At 35.7% G+C, this 19,485-nt stretch overlaps 1 protein-coding gene across 10 annotated transcripts; it reads right to left on the minus strand.

Moving 5' to 3' along the window:
- Positions 1-450: 450 nt before the first annotated feature.
- LOC136834732 (rhomboid-related protein 1-like) lies at positions 451-19,154 on the minus strand. Of its 10 annotated transcripts, none has more exons than XM_067097331.1 (10): positions 19,052-19,154; positions 12,307-12,614; positions 11,849-12,082; positions 10,057-10,152; positions 6,602-6,904; positions 5,515-5,676; positions 5,144-5,307; positions 4,305-4,518; positions 2,446-2,559; positions 451-1,940 (listed from the first exon to the last, which is right to left on the minus strand). In XM_067097331.1, the coding sequence occupies exons 2-10, from the start codon at positions 12,355-12,357 to the stop codon at positions 1,692-1,694; spliced, it is 1,587 nt and encodes a 528-aa protein (XP_066953432.1). In that variant the 5' UTR covers positions 12,358-12,614; positions 19,052-19,154; the 3' UTR covers positions 451-1,691. The 10 variants fall into 10 exon arrangements, with proteins under 10 accessions (XP_066953432.1, XP_066953470.1, XP_066953443.1 ...); XM_067097369.1 differs by having other exon boundaries at positions 12,307-12,598; positions 19,052-19,128; XM_067097342.1 differs by having other exon boundaries at positions 19,060-19,111.
- Positions 19,155-19,485: the final 331 nt, after the last annotated feature.

Below are 19,485 nucleotides of genomic sequence, written 5' to 3' on the forward strand. Positions count from 1 at the left end.
TCCATAACTGGAACATTTTTGGGTGGTTGATGGCCATGCTACAGCTTCCATAATTGGCTTCAAATATGAACTTCGGTTCCAATCAAGATTTTTACTTGGTTTTTAGTCTAGGTTTGCCTGCAATTTTCTCTTTTCATTCGTATATACTGTTTTCTGGCTTTCCGTGTCATCTTTTCATTTTTTTTTCTTTTATACCTAATAGTGTCTTTTTTTATCAGTATCATCGAAATTCACAATTTTTTTTTTTTTAGGTTTTTCCCGTTTTGGCTCGCTCATTTCACGTTTATCAGCTGATAAAATATATAGTTTCACTTACGTGCCCGAATCCCTTGATACTGAAAAAGCAATTCATTCTTTCCCGTTTTAAAAACAAAATGTTTGGTGTCAATGTAAATTCAACATGTTAATTCCAAATGCTCGAATCACTGAAAGGAGAGTAAAATAACAATATACACTATATACAAAGCACAATAGAGTTTACTGAACAAATCGTAAACAATAGTAAATCTATTACGAAACATACAGTCTTGTGAAGTATTTGTACCAGTATTAACATCAATATGATAAAAGGTTTCAATTCAATATGAAGTGACCATTATAAGACATTCAACTTACCACTAGTTTCCATAGTCACGAGGTCATATTGAAAGCTACATACATGTCACATTGGCAAATCACAATACCTCCAACTGTTTTTTCTCTTTCACAAATTAACACATGCACACAAAAGTTTTTCTACAAGAATCTGGTTACCAAGAATTAAATCAACCAAAAGACCTGAAGCACTAATTATTTTTATCAGGGAAAACTAATACTTGAATAAAAAACAAATTATGATTACATAATGATCATAATGATGAGTAGACACTGGTGGTACACGAAGCATCTCGCGGGCTCGTTCATGAAAGCTGACTTCATATGCCAAGTATATGAAGTCAGCTTCATATACTGACCTTTTACCCGTAAATAAACGGGTATTAAGGAAAGAAAAACGGTCAGTTAACTGTAATTATAAAGTATCAGTCACTCCGTGTTTTTTACCACAAGATGAAATTGAGTAAATTCCTTGCACTAAGTCAATGTACACAATTATTTTCAAATTGAGAAAAATATTCATGATAAATCTGCAACACTGAAACATCACATGGACAGCTATGTTACCGGCAGTATGATATCTAGTCAACTTTTATTAGCCAGCAAAATCCTCCCATTCTCCACCAACAAGGTTTCCTGGACACATGTTCGTCTTGGAGAATGGGGATCAAAAGATAAGATAATTATAATTACTGAGGAGACGATGACAGGAAGAGTGAACAATTGACGATCAAGTCATCAATCATAGCCTGTGTACCTACATACAATCAGTAAATCAGTAATTTCCACTTACATATTTCATAACAAGTATTTGCAATTAAATAAATGGCTAATCACCATCTTTTAGTAATCCTTTACTTTAGTCAGCAATATAAAAAAATTCTGCAGTAACCCTTTATTTCTCGGACTAGGCACCACTGCGTCTGTTCAAATCAAAGCAACACTAAACACAGTAACTTCACATATTCAACATCAGTCATATCACGCATTCCATAACATCTGACTTCACCTCACTGGTCACGCAACACCCGACAGTGTTCTTCACTTCAGTCTATAGTCGCCAATGAGTAGGTGGCATCCGCGCAAACAGTCTCTTCCTACCAATTTTGCTGCAACTTCCAGTCGTTCTTTAGTTTTTCCATGGACGAGTAATCATTCTCCGGAAAATACTCAGGAGAGGGGAGGGTGCAGTTGAGGACTATGCCCACGATGACCACGATGAAGAATATAGCAATGGATATCCACTGGAAGATCCTTTCCCATCTCTCTTTCCTGAGATTTCTGAGGACGAACACACCCACGAGAACGCCGGCTAACGCTCCTCCAAAATGAGCCATGTGACCAGTCTTCGTTGTTAAGAAATAAAAACCAGTAGATGAAAACATTCACTACATCTGTTGATACTATTTACAACAATTCTTAAAAGTATTAATAAGTGAATAGAAATACTAGACAGGGCAAAAGACAAAGTTTAGTTTCAGCTCGCTCAACTTCACATGAACCACAGAAGTTAAAAGGGCCTCTATTAGTTCAGAATCGTAAATCTGAGAATCAGAATGGATTATTGAATCAATAATGAAAGAACAAATACTTGAGTCGATACTCCATTTAATAATTTTAATCCATAACTGGGGTGTGCCAGGACCAAACTAACCTCATTCTTGACTGAAAAACTGATCAGGAAGTTCTAGATTCTCATCAGAAATAAAGCAACTATACTACGCCTAGAAGGACCATCCAGTATTTTAAATAGACTGCCACTAATATATCAAATTATGAAGCTCAACACGTACTGATGAAAGGAATATCCCTAGCTACTAAAACATTCTGCTGTAAATATGAATTACTTACATGGGAAGGTGTCGGTGCTAGGTACGTGTCCCAAAAGGCGTAACCGAAATCTAGACTAATAACGAGCAACATCACAATTAACTGAACCCAGTTGGCTTCCATTTCCGACCAGTTCTGAAAAAATTTTGATTTTGACAAGTGTATGTGCATGGCCTTATAAAGACAAGGTAGTTTGATGAAAATGTATTGCGTGTGTATATTATATACATACATACACACACACACACACACATATATATATATATATATATATATATATATATATATATATATATATATATTTCCCCTAACAAAGGGTGGTTCCAGAGAATAAACACAAAATCGGTCATTGCCACATTCATACTAGATCAAGAATGAACCTCTTATACAGAAAACTTCACTATTCCCAATCAGCATTATCATATGCAGACATCACCCATTCCACACCATTCACAACTCTTTTCCTTGCTGTCTTTTACTGTCCTTCCCCTGACTTCAGTCCATCCAGACAGATACTGTCTAGCCAAGTGGTCATATGCCACCCTTGTCTCAGGCCCTCTTTTACACCATACAAGTCAATTTTTCCATATACGCATCCTAGTTCATATTTCGCTTGTATCTTAATCCTTTTTAATCAATCTCAACAAGTTTCCTTTAATGCCATATATTCTGAATATCCTCTGCACTGCTCTTTATTGATTCTTTCATAAGTATTTTCCTATCCATGTTTTCCTATACATTTGAGCTTCTTAAGAACTCGCATAACAAACAGTTGACCTATCCACCATTTTCCTCATCAGTTCCGCTGCCACATGTCTTTCTTTCTGTCATGATCGTATAATCGCACCACACACTCTCTTGGTATACTAAGTTGCTCTACAATGGCCATTGACGTGACAAGAGAAAGAATGACAACTAAACTCATAAGACAACAGGACTTGAGATTTAAACAAACATAACATAGTTGATTGGAACATGAATCAGAGCAACTGGTTTCTAAAGGCCACAGTTCACAACCTAGGCATTTATTTTTTCAGTACAATTATCCTCAACAACTGCACTTGGTTTGCCTAGCACATTTGTGTGCAATTTCGGATTTTTCCTAATTTTAATTATGATTATTAGTTAAACTGAAGAATTTGACTCAATTAGTTTTCTTGAACTAAGTTTAGTTGTTTTATTTCCTCCTTATCAACTGAACACTGAAAATATTGGTTAAGCTGTTTAGACTAGCCTTCATAAAATTCTAGAGTTGTTTATATTTTACTTCATGTTAGACGCCCAACTCGGCTTATTGTGTTCAAACCGAAAAATCCTTCATAAAAGGAACAAAATAGCGCACGTATAGCGTAAAATAGACCACGAGTCGAGAGTTTTATTTAACCAAAAACAAATTTACAATCATTATCTAAAATTCAGGGTATTTCTTCACTAAATTGGAAACAACAGCAGCGTGATGCTTACTCTGCCTGGTAAATGTTTTAACCAGGTAAAACAAATTTGCATCTTTGAGTAATTATTCTATCTTAATTATACAACTTTATATTCTGCTTATTATCATAGCAATGGCCACTGTAAACCAAAGCCGATTATCTTCTTGTTCTGCTTTGTAATTCAATTACTTTGATGTTTTCCAAAAATGAAGAACAAATGTTATGAAAAAATATATCAAACCCATAAAATCATAACTATTAGTTATGAGGTAAAGGTCATAATTTGTTTAAATAAAATTTTTAAAACAGTAACTAGTCTCCATTTTACCCTCCGGAAGCAACAAAATTAACAGAAATATCAATATATCTATTATTTATCACTGAGAAGAGCACTATAAAGATAAAAAATAATACAAGAATACACGTTAAGAATAAGTATCACTGTACCAAGAAAAGGTTGCCGAGATGTGCGTATTCAACGGCATAAACACCTCCAGAGGCCCCTGCGAGATATGACCCTGGAGTGAACAGAGAATGAAGGATAGCTCCAAGGACTACTCCTGAAAGATAAATCAACAGCACCCTCCACCATTTGTGTACCAACTCCAGAAGCACTCCAAGAACTATTTGCACTATCAGGTTATTTACCAAATGCACCCATCTGGAAGGAGAGGCAGGGTTGATCTTTAGTAAACAGCAAAGGGCGACCTCCTTTTCTTATGAATGGTATAATGGACAGTTAGCACTATTAAATTATTATATTTGAAATGTTAGTTGCCAACTTCACCGGAAAGAAATAAACAGTAGCATTAACCTCTAATTTGAATAAAAAGGTAACTTTTCTCAATTATGAAGGTTGTAACTTTGCCGACATAAACACCAGACAGAGTAGGTTTAATCTGTCTCAACTGATCTTTATCAATGGGGCAGAATATCTCTGCTATGAAGCATGCAACCCTAGCTGTATAGACAACAAGCTTTATCACCAACTGCAGGAAAATGAGAATGTATGCAAGAGTAAATATTTAGATATGAACTTGAGGCAGCAAGGTTAAACAGGGAAAGTATATCTACAACCACGACAAACAGAAATCAATTTTTAGTCTAATGCCAAAACACGTGGTCCTGTCTAATTCAGAAGGAATGCATTTTTTACACTGAGCCATGAGACTTTTAATGATTAAACTAACTAAAATTATGCCAATCTACACTATGGCAAACACAGGTGAACAAATTTCTATTGAGGAGGAGTTAACAGGCCCAAATGAAACGCTCCTACTACTCACCCAGAATGTATGAGCGCATAACTGATGTAACGCCAAGCTTCATACCTCCTCTCTGGATTGTATACAAGGGGAGAGTACACAGGACACGGACCTCGTGGCCCAACGATTACACTCTTGTCAGCAAGATTGTTCATATCAATGGCATAGTATATAAACATGGCCAGCTGCATTGGAGATCAAAAAGAGATGCTCAGTAAGCATTACTCAGAACAGGAAATTTAGCTGTACTGAAGGACATCTTCAGATGATATACCCTACACAGTACAGTATTCCAAATAATAAAGAACTATAAACAAAGTAAATGTCAATCCTTTATTTTAAGGGTGGTCTTAAAACCTATTTATCTACAGATATTCTGTAGTGAGACTCACTTCTACAAGTGTGATGACTAGCATGCAAAATGGTGGCGGACAGCAAGAGTATTCCTCAATGTATCTCCTGGTTTCAAGCGTTCGCTCTGTTCTAGGCACTACTGCTAAAGCGCCCCTACGAAGGACAGTGCTTCGATTTCGGGCAGCGTTGCTGAGCATGACCTGGTGGTAAGGCAATATTTCACACACCGTTTGTAAAATATTCAGGAGTGTTTTTCATCAAATGACTATCAACATCGCGGCAAGGGTGTTAGCTACAACTGAATATCCGCATTTTCAGTTTTGTAGCTAATCAATACAATGACAGCAATCTAATCAACAACGAATACTAACAGCAAAGTAACAAACTGTGCAATATCACATTTTCGCCATGTTGAACAATGAAGTCGAATAACCAAATGTTATCAAACAAAGTAAACAATTAATTTAGTATCTGAAAAACTGGTGCAAAACATTCTTCGTGTACATTTTCCACACAATCCTAGCTGGACTTATTTACTGAAAGTTTATGAATCGTATCTTAAATCAATAAAATATACAGAACTTACATAACAATGATTTTGAAAGTATTTCCAATTCCTAAATTACTTAGCAAATGTAAGCCATCACGTTAATTAAAACAATGGCGATGTAATTTATCTGAAAAAATGTTACTGATAATTTTTTTCTTGTGTGTGCCCTTTTCAAAACCCAAATTTTTTCTTAAAAGGTGTGAAACAGAGAACTGTTGGCCTATTATCATCAAGTAATTTGAAAAAATTAAATTCTTGTTAATGCTGGAGAGCTTCAAGTATTCTTTTTCTAGCTGAAATAGCGTCACAGCATTGTCTTTTTGGAAAATTCCAGACAGGATCAATAACCTCTGAAACACAAAAATTGTTTACCACACTAAAACTAGCATGGTAATAATGATAGTGAAGGTAATCTCATACATTATTTTCATTTCTAAAATCTGACTTATCAGCGTTTTTGCAATTTCAGGAAATGTATTGGCACAATCGAGCCTACACGAGACACATAATCCAAAACTCATATAAGCAATGAAACAAAGCACGTTTCGTAAATGTTCGCATTACTGGCAACTTACAAACCGGAGAAACTCCTCGTACTCCAGAAATCCATCCCGATTGATGTCAGCCTCCTGGAATGGTATCTCAGCCTTGCCCAGGAGCTGGATGGCAACGGCATTGGGCAAATTATCTGCCTCTTTGGCATGGAAAATCCATTCCTTCAGACGAGCCGGGTGTATGAGTTCGCTCCTGTAGAAGACAAAGTGCAAAAGGCGATTTCTGTTGTAACTGTTTGAGACAAACCGGGGCCAGTTGAAGTCGTAGTAGCTGGGTTTCGAATGGACGAAGTCGACCAGTTGCATCCATGTGTTGAAGTACGGCTGATGATGAAGAAGATGCGTTATTAAATCTCTGATCTTTCCCCACAGAATTTTTATGCAGCTAAAGCGGAAAGTCTTGATGTAATAAATGAGCAAAGTAAAATTTAGGGAGCTTTTCTTAATAAGCTTTTGGGGGTTTGAATAGCAGGTACTGACTGTTGTCAGCTAAATACTTAAAACAAAGAGGGGTCGGGGAGGACTTTAAGCTCAAGCTCTTAAAAGCTTACGAGATCACATTTTTTCAGCAGTAATTAAGGTGTGTTCTGGATTTAAAATTCATCTTATTTGAGATTGACTTAAAGCAGCCATACCAACACGTGCTTCTTTTTTATGTCCTTAGAGATAGGAAAAAAAAACAAGAATTTGGTCTTTCGGTTAAAATTCCCTGAAGATTAAAATCTACTTTAGGAAGGCCTACAATATTTTCTAGACTTGTACTAAAGTATCTACAAGCAGGAAATGGTTCAGATAAGCTGAGCCTTTTATCCATCCTAAGCTAAACTCCCAAGAACTTCAGCAATCCTTTAATCGTTGCAGTTCCCTCGCCTAGGTGTAACTCTTCATACTCAGCACAATATCCGCTCAAAAGGAAAAATAATAATATTTAAAACACAAGATTTGAGACCGCACACAAGTCACACATGGATTTAAAAATAAGAAGCGCTTGCAGACAGCATTGCACTTTTTCTCCTCTCTGTTACTGTGATCAGGTCTTGAAATAAAGACGAAAGCTCAGGGTCAACGATCTTTCCTTTCACCTTTTCCTGCAAGCGCTTCTTATATTTATATGCCACAGGACCATTGTGGTACTGGATGAATGGACATAAAAATGTACATGCAACAGTCAGTTATCCTTGATCCTTTGAATAATCAAAAGTTTCCAGACATACCAATAGTACTATCTTCCTACAGCAAGCAATGGCGTAACGGTGTGTAATTGTATAAAAGGCAAAGAGGCTACGTCCAATATCAGCATAACGATAACGTTGGAAAACATCGTAATAACGTTGGAAACTGTTAAACATCGTAATTAATTCTCGTAATTAACTGACAGGATAACTTTCAAAAGATGGAGACAATTTTAACACTTCCATTATATATTTCCAGAAGAAAGAAACAATTTTTCCTTTGACTAAAAATTAAGCACTTTCAGGTGGAATGAAAAACTAACGGTCGGATGTCAGTGATTTACCGACTGATATCAGAAAACATTTTCATTGTTTCATGTTATTCTGATAACTGGTTATATATACACACACACACGCATATATATATATATATATATATATATATATATATATATATATATACATATATATATATATATATATATATATATATATATATATATATATATATATATATATATATATATATTTATATATATATATATATATATACTGTATAATGTATGTATAATGAAATAAATAACGATTGTCAGAACAATATAAAACACTGAAAATGTTTCCCAGCATTAGTCACTAAAGTATCAAAAGTTGCTCCCGCGTTCTTGTCGAAAAATATTATCCACTGGAATAAAATAATGTAAACCCCCAAATTCTCTTTCATTAATATAAAAAAAAAAACATAGGAAAGCGTACTAATACATTAATTAATTCGCAAACTAAAACTTAACAAAATAATGAATAATAAGTTTTGTACATTGTTTCCATTCTATATTTTCTTGCCAACAATACATTAATAAGTTCAATTAGTCACTTACTGAATTATAAAACAAGGCCATACGTGTAAAAAATTAATGAATATATATTTTGGAATATAGTGGAGAGAAAAATAGTAATTTCTTTATCTGCAAAGAGGCATCTAATAGTAATGTTACCTCATTCCGACAAATATGAAAATCTACTCGTATACCGAGGTAATGATAGTTGCGTTGTTCTTATTCCACCAGCCATTCTCATTTCTGGCTTCCCCGCCACGGATGGCTTACTCCTCGCGAGAAAAAGTACAAATTAACGCCTCATTTATCTTCGTAAATACTTTGTCAAGGATGGAATACTTTATGGAAAAGAAAAAACCAAAACCAATACACGTATTTAAAAGTCCAAGCAACATTAAACCTTTACTGTTCACATTTACAACATCATTAAATTATTTAGACTTAGTTCGGTTCCCTTCATGCAACTTTATCACTATCCTTCTGCATAAGGAAAAGAGCCTCTCCACCAAACTATGATAACACTTTCGAAATCACTCTTATCATATCTATAATCCACTACTGATTAAACCCGTCTTACAACCCTTACCCATAAAACCATTCTTACACTGATAAGATTTTCATTCATTGGAACTAAACTGGCTGTACAATGCTTTTATACCTTTCAACTTTTGGGTGTGTGGAAACCTTCATTACACTTTTTTTTTTTAAGGATCACGTTTTCTTCTTCACTTCTTACTTTCACGATTCATTTCTTCACGTTTTTTGAAACTGACAGCAACATTTATTTAAATTTTCTGTCTCAGTTCACCATTTAATTTCCTTCACTGTTTATTTTAGCACTTACATATCGTACGCACCACCTTCAAAACTTTTGTTTGCTAACAGTATTATTTATTTTTCTCCCATGAACGCTTTCGGGGCGTTTTACGAAGTCACTGCAACTGGAGTCTACTGTCAATAATTAAAATCAGTCTACTAGCTAAAGTTACTCATCTTTCAATCGCCATTCATCATCCTGTATACAGTGACTCCCGTGTAACCGAGTACCGAGACCTTTCCCTGAAAAAAGCGGGACGCCATATCTTAAAACCTAACCGTAGATTTTTCTTGAAAATAATCTCACTAAGTTTCCCACACCCAATTTAATAAGACGTTAGTAATCTAACCTAATCTAATCTAACCTAACCCAACCTAACCTGACCTAACCTAGGGGCTGGCAAAAAAACCGGGGCTAGTGCAATGCTAGCATACATCTCAGGAATTTGCCTCCCCCCGCCCAAATCTTCCAACCTTTCCCTAAATTCTGTTACCAGTTCATCTACGAAGACAGTGAACGGATGCCTCGTCACTTTCCCGCCAATGTACTCATAAAATGATACCAATCTTTATCATAAAAACTCTTAGCCCTCTCCACAAATAATTTAACAAGGCAAATAAATCACAGGTATTTCCTGACTAAAACTAATCTTACCTCTTCCGAAGGAGCTGGGCCCTTATCAAGGACATCCAGAGCGGCACGTACCAGCACGCCTCGTTCCCAAGAATTGTCCGGTAGGATATTGTTGTACTACAAATGATGAAATAACATATCAGTAACTTGCTACAGTTCTAACATTGTTCATTTTAAATTGATTAACCTTATTGTGCCAGAGAGCTCAATAAAATCAACTGCTTTCTATAGAATTGAGTTAAGTTCATGCTTTGAAAGTGTTTAAAAAGTTGAATTTGGTTACCAGACACATCGTAACTGCTTTAGACAAGTTGTAAATTGTGTTCCAGTCCATATTTGTACAGAAATTCTACAACCATCTGCATGAATTTAAACAATTAAACAGTAAGGTCACCTAAATACCCAAGAACTGAATCATGCACCTATATCTAATCATCTGAATTTAGACAGAACAACTGATAAAGCAAATGGTGAAGAAATAAGAATGTCAGTATTTCCTCAAACATCGGAAGGGAAATACCGTGAGAGGGAGGTTATCAAGGGGCAATCAAGAAAAAAAAAGCGCTCACGCCCAAAAACCGATATACATACGAACTTAAAAGCTTATTTACATGCTCAGATACAATTATCTCCGCCCGGGTGTAGTAACGAAAGTGAGATACATGAACGAAAGGTAACGAAGAGTTAGAACAATGGAAAAGCTTACAGAATAAAGAAATTTTAGTGAAACGAGACAATGTCTAATGAAAACCTAATGGAATCTGAACACGAAAATATTCACTTAGGCGTAAACGAAAGAAAATAATCAGAAAAATAACAATGCATGAACCGATAACTTTCAGAGGAAAAGAAGAAAATAAAGTTTCTATATAAGATACTTGTGAAAAATTTAAAACAAGACAAATGCTTCCACGATGAAATGGAACAATTTCTCCTTTCAATCAGTGACCATTGCTTTCATGCATTAATAAAACAAAATAAGTAAAAAAGTACAAGAAAACATGAAGTTTATATTATGAACTCAAAAGGTCAGTTCTCACAATTTCATTTAGTAAAAATAAAGGTTATCACAGCATGGAAATCTCCAAAAAAATAACAGTCAACCCCTAAGATATTCTTGATTTATTTGAAATCACGTTGGATGCAAGCTCTCTGCAAAATATACTTGAAATTCTCAAATATTTGTATAATGTAATGACAGTTTTTTTATATAAAATCTTAAGACTTTTTTTTCTAAAGATTATCGTTAAAACTGGGCTGTCTTCATTCAAGATAATTTTATTAATTGGAAAATATCTGTTACTAAATGATATTTTGTACATCACTATGTGAAAAACGACAATTTCAGAATATAAAGTTTTGCAACAATGTTATTTACGAAATCAGGGATTTTCTCATAAATAATGATATAAACAGGCTCATCTCATACGTCATCCAATATCTCGTTAGTTGTAAAGTATGAGGAACAGGTGAATGAAGTCATACGTTATTTGTGTAAACTAGACGTTTCACAAAAAATTCCAGTTATCTAACAAAATCTAAATAATAATATAAGATCTGTCACTGGAATTCCTTTCATGTCAAGCACAATTACGGTATTTACATGGAAATAATTCAAAATCTATCACGAGAAGATAGATCAGGAAGTAGTATGATGTTCAATGATTTTTAACAAAATAGACAGCAACCAGAACTGCTAAGATACCTGGTGCAACCACTCTTTCAAGGGCCATAATAGTTCTTAAAGAAAATAATAGTGCAAATTGGGTATTGAAAGGCTTACATTATTTCAATCTTGCTGAACCAGACTTACAAAATGCTCAAAATCCTTGTAGGTGACATATCCTGTGCCTCCAGGATCAGCTTCCTGGAGTAGCTTGAGGGCCCGGAGAACTGCCTGGGAGTTGTTGGTAGTTCGCGGAATCCTCTCGCCGAGGGTCGACAGCGCGATCTGCCCCCGACCGTCATCGAGGCGGTACCATACATCCTGCCAGTCTACCAGATCGGTGGGCGCCTTCAAAGGAGCCAGAAGCTGTCGCCGCGTGTGCTGGTGATATTAGGGTGGTAATATGTGAGAATTCATTCAAGCTATTACGAATAAAATCTCTAAAATTCTTGGTTTTCGATATATCTGATGGTAAACTGCACAATAAAATCAATCTTAATTCTACCTTAATTTCATTTTAGTTGACGTTGAACTTAATTTATTGATTGCACAGAACTGCATTCCTCAGGCTAATCATTCCACAGCAAATTTGGCATTTCACTCACCCTTTCATCTCTTGACCGAAAGAAGTCTGCTTCGTCCATATGCATCTCCATTTTTCATTCCAGTTTTTATCATAACAATTTTGCTACCTTTCACCTTCGGCTCTTCGCAGTTAACAGGATTTATTCGCATTCCATTTCCACAAGAGAATAGTTCCTCTTTCGAAACAACTCGGTCCTTTACTTGATCGCGCCTTACAGCATTTTGGTTTTCACTTCGTTCCGTACGTAGGAAGTGGCCTCTTTCGAAAAAGACCACTTCCTTCTTTATCAGTTCTTCATGCCCTTGATAAACCTGGCATTAAAGGGATCTAAATAAAAGTATACAACATTATTTAGTCGGCGGTTACCGGAATGATAAGCAGTGGTAAAGATCTAGCTATCTGAATATTTGCTCAGTTCAGTCTAAAGTCGGAGAAGTTATTTAACATTACTCTTACTTCGGAATTCTTACGAAAATAACTAGAGACTGCCTTCTTCGTTATGAAAACCAGAATGTAATTAATAACAATATGCATCAAAATGCATATATGCTTCACAAAGCAATGGAGAGAATATTTACAAACACTTACAGACACAGGGTAAAATTATTCTTTCTGCCACAAACGTGTTTATTACTTTATAGCTTCTGACACTTAAGTGTTTATTATCTTATCATAAATACTTTTCCTATCTCATAGGGAGAGAGAATGATTTCAGGTCACAAAGTCCCAGTTATCTACTGATTAAATGAAAGCACTCTCTTGTACACGCATTCTGGACATCAAATGCTCAAACCTACCACGCCAATAAATACATTCGTCTTTTTCAATCTAGGCACAAACAGCTTCTTCCCTCTTACTTTTATAATATACATTATCTCTGATGAAAATGGACACAATCAAATTCCATCTTGCAACCCTCCAACTGTAAAGATGTCACTACTTTTCTGCTAGAAATCCCTGCTTGTGAAATTTCAGCTGTAGATGCAGTCTTTGCTGACTTAAGAACAAACAAGTTTGTCTGTGGGTTTCCACATCAAGACTTTAACGTTAATGACTGATGGAACACCGATCTTATTCCCATTCCATTTTCTCATATATTAAATTTCTAATGACAGGCTTTCATAAGAAAACGTGGTAATGAGATTATAAACTGCTTTGCAACATATATATCCCTTATCCATCATCCAACTACAAAAAAGCAGTTTTGGCTAAATCACCAAGGAAAAAACTGCTAGTTAAAAACACTTGTGTTCCTAAACGTTAAGGTCATACCATGCATACATATTGGCCTTCGTTCAATGCATGCTTTCTGGTATGATTTTAATGACAATTTTTCCTCTTGAAATCTTGCGTGCTTAGTTTCTATCCTCAGTATATGAAATTTAGAGCGGAATATATCATTGTCTATCGTTATCCCCTTCTTCAGATGTTGATTGTTACCGCTACAAATACATCATTCCCTTTTTTCCAAAAGTACGATCGCACTGGTGTCACTAAATTTTGGTACTTTCTGCGACTCTACTTCAAAGCAAATGGCACACACCACACCTATGTAGGTGTCAATATAATTATGTCATCTTTCTTTTGTTACATTGCACATGTTCCTTCCATAAAAAAACAACCCTCGTTATCAGTACCGACGGAAGCATCTTGCCTCCACCATTACCTTTAGAGCACTTTCCTCCTTCAGACATATCTTCCACACCCAAATAAGACACGCAATTTCACCATAACCACTATACTTCAACTCATTTGTAGTCTCAGCAACTGGTGACCTATAATTCTTCAACTCTGAATTCCCTTATCACTCTCAACCGTCACTCCTACAAACAAATAAATGTTTACGTTTATCCTCTGCGTTCAGTAACTTCAAAATGCACACCATCGACACAACAGCATTTTCATCGTACTACAGCACTCCATTTGCATAATTCTCTGCCTGAAATACTTTCTCATATTTACACCAGTACTTTGATTACGTCTCACTTTTTTCTCTCACTTTATTTTTTTGCCTACCCCCTTCCTCCTACTAGATAGTGCTACATGGTCACCTCTTGTGACCTGCCACTGCACTCCAAGATCTTTATTTCTAACATTAAACTTTCCTTAGCATCATCCAGCGATTTGGGGTCTAGGAAAACAAACTGATTTTGAAGACTTTGGTCCGTGATCGCGGAATTATGTTTTATATAAAATTGCATGTGTATAAGGGAGTTTTTGCTTAAAGTTTTTCCATTATCACTTTTAGTAGTGATTAGTTCATAAAATCTGTGCCAAAATGAATTATGAAAAGAGCTGTTCAATGGTCATTAGAAACACCTGGAAAAGGCCATTAAAAACAGCTACCCATAACCCCTATATATAAAGCACATTCCTCAAACTCCTTCCACTATACGGTGCTATTAACCGAGGGCCATTTTTCATAAATCTCACTATTACATTTTATTCGCAGCCTAAAAGTCTCACTCCACTAAAATCTACAGTCTACTTTCACATTCGGTTCAAGCAACGCTTAGGTATGGCTCTCACAAATTACATACATCAACATATTCTTCCTTCTATTCTGAAGACTGCTTACTTACTTATTTGTATTCCCAAAAACCAAGTCTAGTAATCCAGCACCTCAGTGGAATAAGGCCTTTAGAATTATAGTTATAGCATCCCATTGAATGAAAGTTACGAAAAATGTCAAAACTGTCCAGAGGCACGGTAAATCATGATTTCCAAGCAAGGAAGACAACCCCACTTTGCGCAAGTGTGTCACTCAAGACGAAACATATCCTATTATAGACAGAACATCCGGTATTTAAATCCGCATCTCTCTGATCCTTACCAAAAAAACCTAATTTACAGCTGCACTAAATGTCTTATATTTTAACACAGTAAAGTAGTGGCTCCTGATTTGAAGGTTATAAACAAAGTGTTGCTAATTACAGAAAATAATCAGGAACAGTACTCCGTGTTGACGACAATAGAATGTAGTTGCTGATTAACAAAGTTTGGATATTACTAGCGTTGAGTTCCTAAACCAGGGACAACAAATAATGGCCCTCTAAGTCATTCTAAAGGAGAAGGTACCCAATTTTGCTTAAAGTTCAAACTATAGCATTTTTGGGGGGCTGACAGTAAACTGACACGGCAAATATCACTGAAGCTAATCGGGACTTAGACTTTTAACTTTTTTTTTAATCATGGAATGTGCAATTTTTTTATTTTGTTGTCACGGCTGTTAGCAAAATTATACAGCATGTTGATGCTAGGATGACATTTTTGGATATTCACCACAGTAACACAGCAATCGAAATATATAGGGATGTCGTATTAACCCTCTACTGTTACAGTACATCGGCTGGTCAGAAGTATGGTAGAAGCATAAAAAATTTATTAGCAGTAGATATTAGGTACCATCAGCTCAAAAAATTCATATTGTAGAGGCCATCGACTGCACAACGCACTATTTTATTTTCCAAGCCGTGTACCCAAATAAAGGGATCGGAGATTTTTACCATAAAGATGCAACACAGGATACTCCTATAATGCCTGTCACCATTAAAACTGTGATGAAAAAGCAGTTCATGTAATTCTCTAATACCTAGGTGACAAAATTATAATTATTAAGTGGTGCATGATGCGAGCACTAAAATTTCTGCTCTTTGGGTAATATTCCTTTCAGTGTTTATTGTCCTTTAGCAAGGTAGAATTTATTACCTTACTCCCTAATGTAATCCAAATGCTATATAAATATAAATATAAATATAAATATAAATATAAATATAAATATAAATATAAATATAAATATATACAGTATAAGTGTATATATATGTAAATATATATATTCAGTATATATACGTATATACTGTATATATATCATATACATAAATAATTATATATATACAGTATATATATATAATTATATATATATATATATTATACAATACATATATAAATATGTGCGTATACATATACATATATACTGTATATATATACATCATATATTATACAGATATACATACATGTGTGTATATATAAATATATATCTATATATACAGTATATATATATATATATATATATATATATATATATATATATATACTTGAACCAGATCTCATGTAAAAAAAAAGTATTTAAAATAAACACTCCTGAAATAAAATTTCGAAGATGAAACATTCTCATAGCATAAAACGATTTAAAACAAGTCCCCATGTAAGAGCCTATGTCCCCACTCCCACAGCAACCTAAGCAGAAATGGAGGTTAAATTAAGACACACGTAATAATTTTTTAACTTAACGATCGCACTGGTCAAGTTTAGGCTTTTCTGCCTTTGCTGCAATGCGTTATAGCGCAATTTTCGTGGGATGATTTATTTGCTCTTCCATACAACCGCCACAACGAAACGTGAGATGTTTTAATCGAACGATGGTTCTAGCCATTAAAAAAATGAAAGCAGGCTTCATCTCAGCATCGAGTTCTTTAGTTTCCTTGAATGCTCACACACATACACACACACACGTGTGCGCGCGCATACTGAGATCTCGGGAATTCTCTCACCTCCATTTAACCAATGCGACAGTCAGTTCCAAGCTTTTGTTCTCTTTCGAACACAAAAAATAAGCACATAAAAAAAATAAATATAAATCATTATCTACGGTTTAAAGTTACAATCTGAAAAAATATCTCCTACAGAACTAAAGAACTAAGAACACACACCAGAGTAAATCCTGTTCCTTATTTTGTCGTGCATAGGCTATACTCAAATAGTTCTGATGACAACTGGTCCACACACACACACACACACACACATCCGTCCACAAAGTAAAAATTTCATGAATTAAAAAGCTGGGCAAGAACTGCGGACAATCCATACTTCTTTCGTGAAAGTTTCACATTTTCTTTAGATCAACCATTCTTCATTTTCACTATATCTTACCAATACCCACTGAATATTGCTTTCTTCAGTTATCTTCCCTTTTACCAAGAGTTTTTGCTGCCTCGTAGACCAAAGACAAAATTATCTGTAGTGGAAATTTCAAATATAAACGACACTGCAGCTCCATTTCACCGACCTTTACATGACTGACGATGTCCCTGCTAGCGCCATGACAAAAGTGAACAAGTTATTCGGCAGCCAGCTCAGGTTCAAGAGCACAACACATGTTCAGAGTTGAATATTCATAATCTTTTTATATCTCTTCCATTTACTAGACTGAATAAACATTTTCCCCTAAAGGCATACATTTCACTTCCTTATTCGTATGACTCAGCCTAGTCTCGCCGACTTATTCCCTCCAATTAGTGCATTAAATAACAGTGGAGATTTTCAAGCAGGCTGACATACAATTTACACTTTTCATTTTCCTGAGGAGGGATCGATTGACATCATGCCCTTCATGGTTGCATAATATGTGCCTCCTTTGCTACAACTCTCTCCCTTCCTCTGGCAATTGGTTAGTCCATTACCACTCTTCAGTAATTCAATCAAAAAAGCAAGTGATATATTCATTCTTCGACTTTCCTCCCGCCCCTGCTCATGATGTTTCATTTTTGCCAACCAAAAGACGAACAGATTGTAATTAAAAGCAAACCTAAATCAAGAAATCTATTTCAGGTTCTGTAGGAATACAAAAAACAAAATCACTACTAAAATGCCAGAACATAAGAACTACCTCTAAATTTTCCTCTCGGGAAAATCATCATGAAATTTTAAAGGGAAAATTGCTAATCATATCAAACTCAGATTACTGAGCTCGTAAGTACAATCTGATTATATACCGTTAAATATCGATTACTTCTGAAATGAAAAAAAACATATTTGTTATAGCTACCACTAACAATAATAGACGATTAACATAAAATACACGTCAAAGGAAAAAGATGTTATCGATAAACTGCAACATCTGCGCTAACCCCGTGCTCCCAGACTGAAACACAGCCGTCATGTAAATTTCCAAGTGTATGGAAAAATGATGAGTTACACAGAGTAAATTTCTGGCAGCGTTCAAAATGGAGAGAAATTTACATAATTTACTGCAGTGTTATTCACTACTGCGTGCAGTGCTACAGGTAGCAACGTTACACTGACTTCAACAAACGCCAATACAAACATGATCAGGAAAAAATGTAGGGCCCCACTTCAAATCTTGCATGTCGGGTAATGACACTGACAGGTAACTCGTATATTCTATCACACGTGGGTCGGCGGTTGCGGCAAAGTAACAGACACCTCCGCTTAGTCCAGTTTCTCTAAAAGTGTATACCTTTCACGCCTGCTGTGTTCACCTTCAGAGTATACCACGTTAAATACACTCGCGGTCATTTTCGAACTATGTTTCCAATAATGGTGGAAGAGATTCAGTATCAAACTTCGAAAAAGCACAGACTAAACAGATAAAGGCGGTGTAAGAGCGCCGTCCCAACTGAGTGTGTTCGGGACATATGTGGAGGTTAATTGAACCAAGGGAGGGGATCTGATAGAGGATGGGACTGGGGTGGGGGAAGGGTTAGGGAACGACGAGGCTGGGGGATGTTGAAGGTGGGAGGAAGTTGTATGGGGGTTCCGTGGGAAGGGGTGCTGAGTGGGAGGGGAAGTAAATAATAAAACCCCATAACCGTTACATGCAGGAAAAAATTGTCGGCGTTTGCTTGTCTCGGCAAGCCGCCAAAAACTAAGAAACAAACAAATAACATACAAAATTAATAAACTGGTTTGTTTGCAGTCGTATAACACTTGTATTCCAAAGAAATTAAGAAGTTAAATATATCTACACAGTAACTGTTTTGAGGCAACGTTTCCACCCCACACGTTAGCACTAGACTAGTGTCACTGGAGCAGACGCTGTCTTATCTCCTGTTATCTCTGGTGTTGGCCGTTACAGGTACTGCCATAAAGCAGCAGAGATAAGACTAATCTCTATCTTTAATAAAAGATCCTTATCGCTTTAGTGTAATCTTCGCCGTTATCATTGATGAATTTTTTTCTCGAGTTGGCGAAGAAGAATAAATAAAGAAAATCCTTAGAGTAACAATAATACTTCACGGTCATCAGGCTATTATGTTTTCAAAAATCCCGGTTATACGCACAGAATCTAAAAATAGTTCAACTAGGAATGATTTTTCTAGTCACCTTATGTCCAGCGCACGATGAGAAAGTATTTCAACTTGCAACACACGAATTAGACTGCATGGCAAACATTTAGGTT

This window comes from Macrobrachium rosenbergii, chromosome 4 (assembly GCF_040412425.1).
Source record: "Macrobrachium rosenbergii isolate ZJJX-2024 chromosome 4, ASM4041242v1, whole genome shotgun sequence".
Taxonomy (NCBI): domain Eukaryota; kingdom Metazoa; phylum Arthropoda; class Malacostraca; order Decapoda; family Palaemonidae; genus Macrobrachium; species Macrobrachium rosenbergii.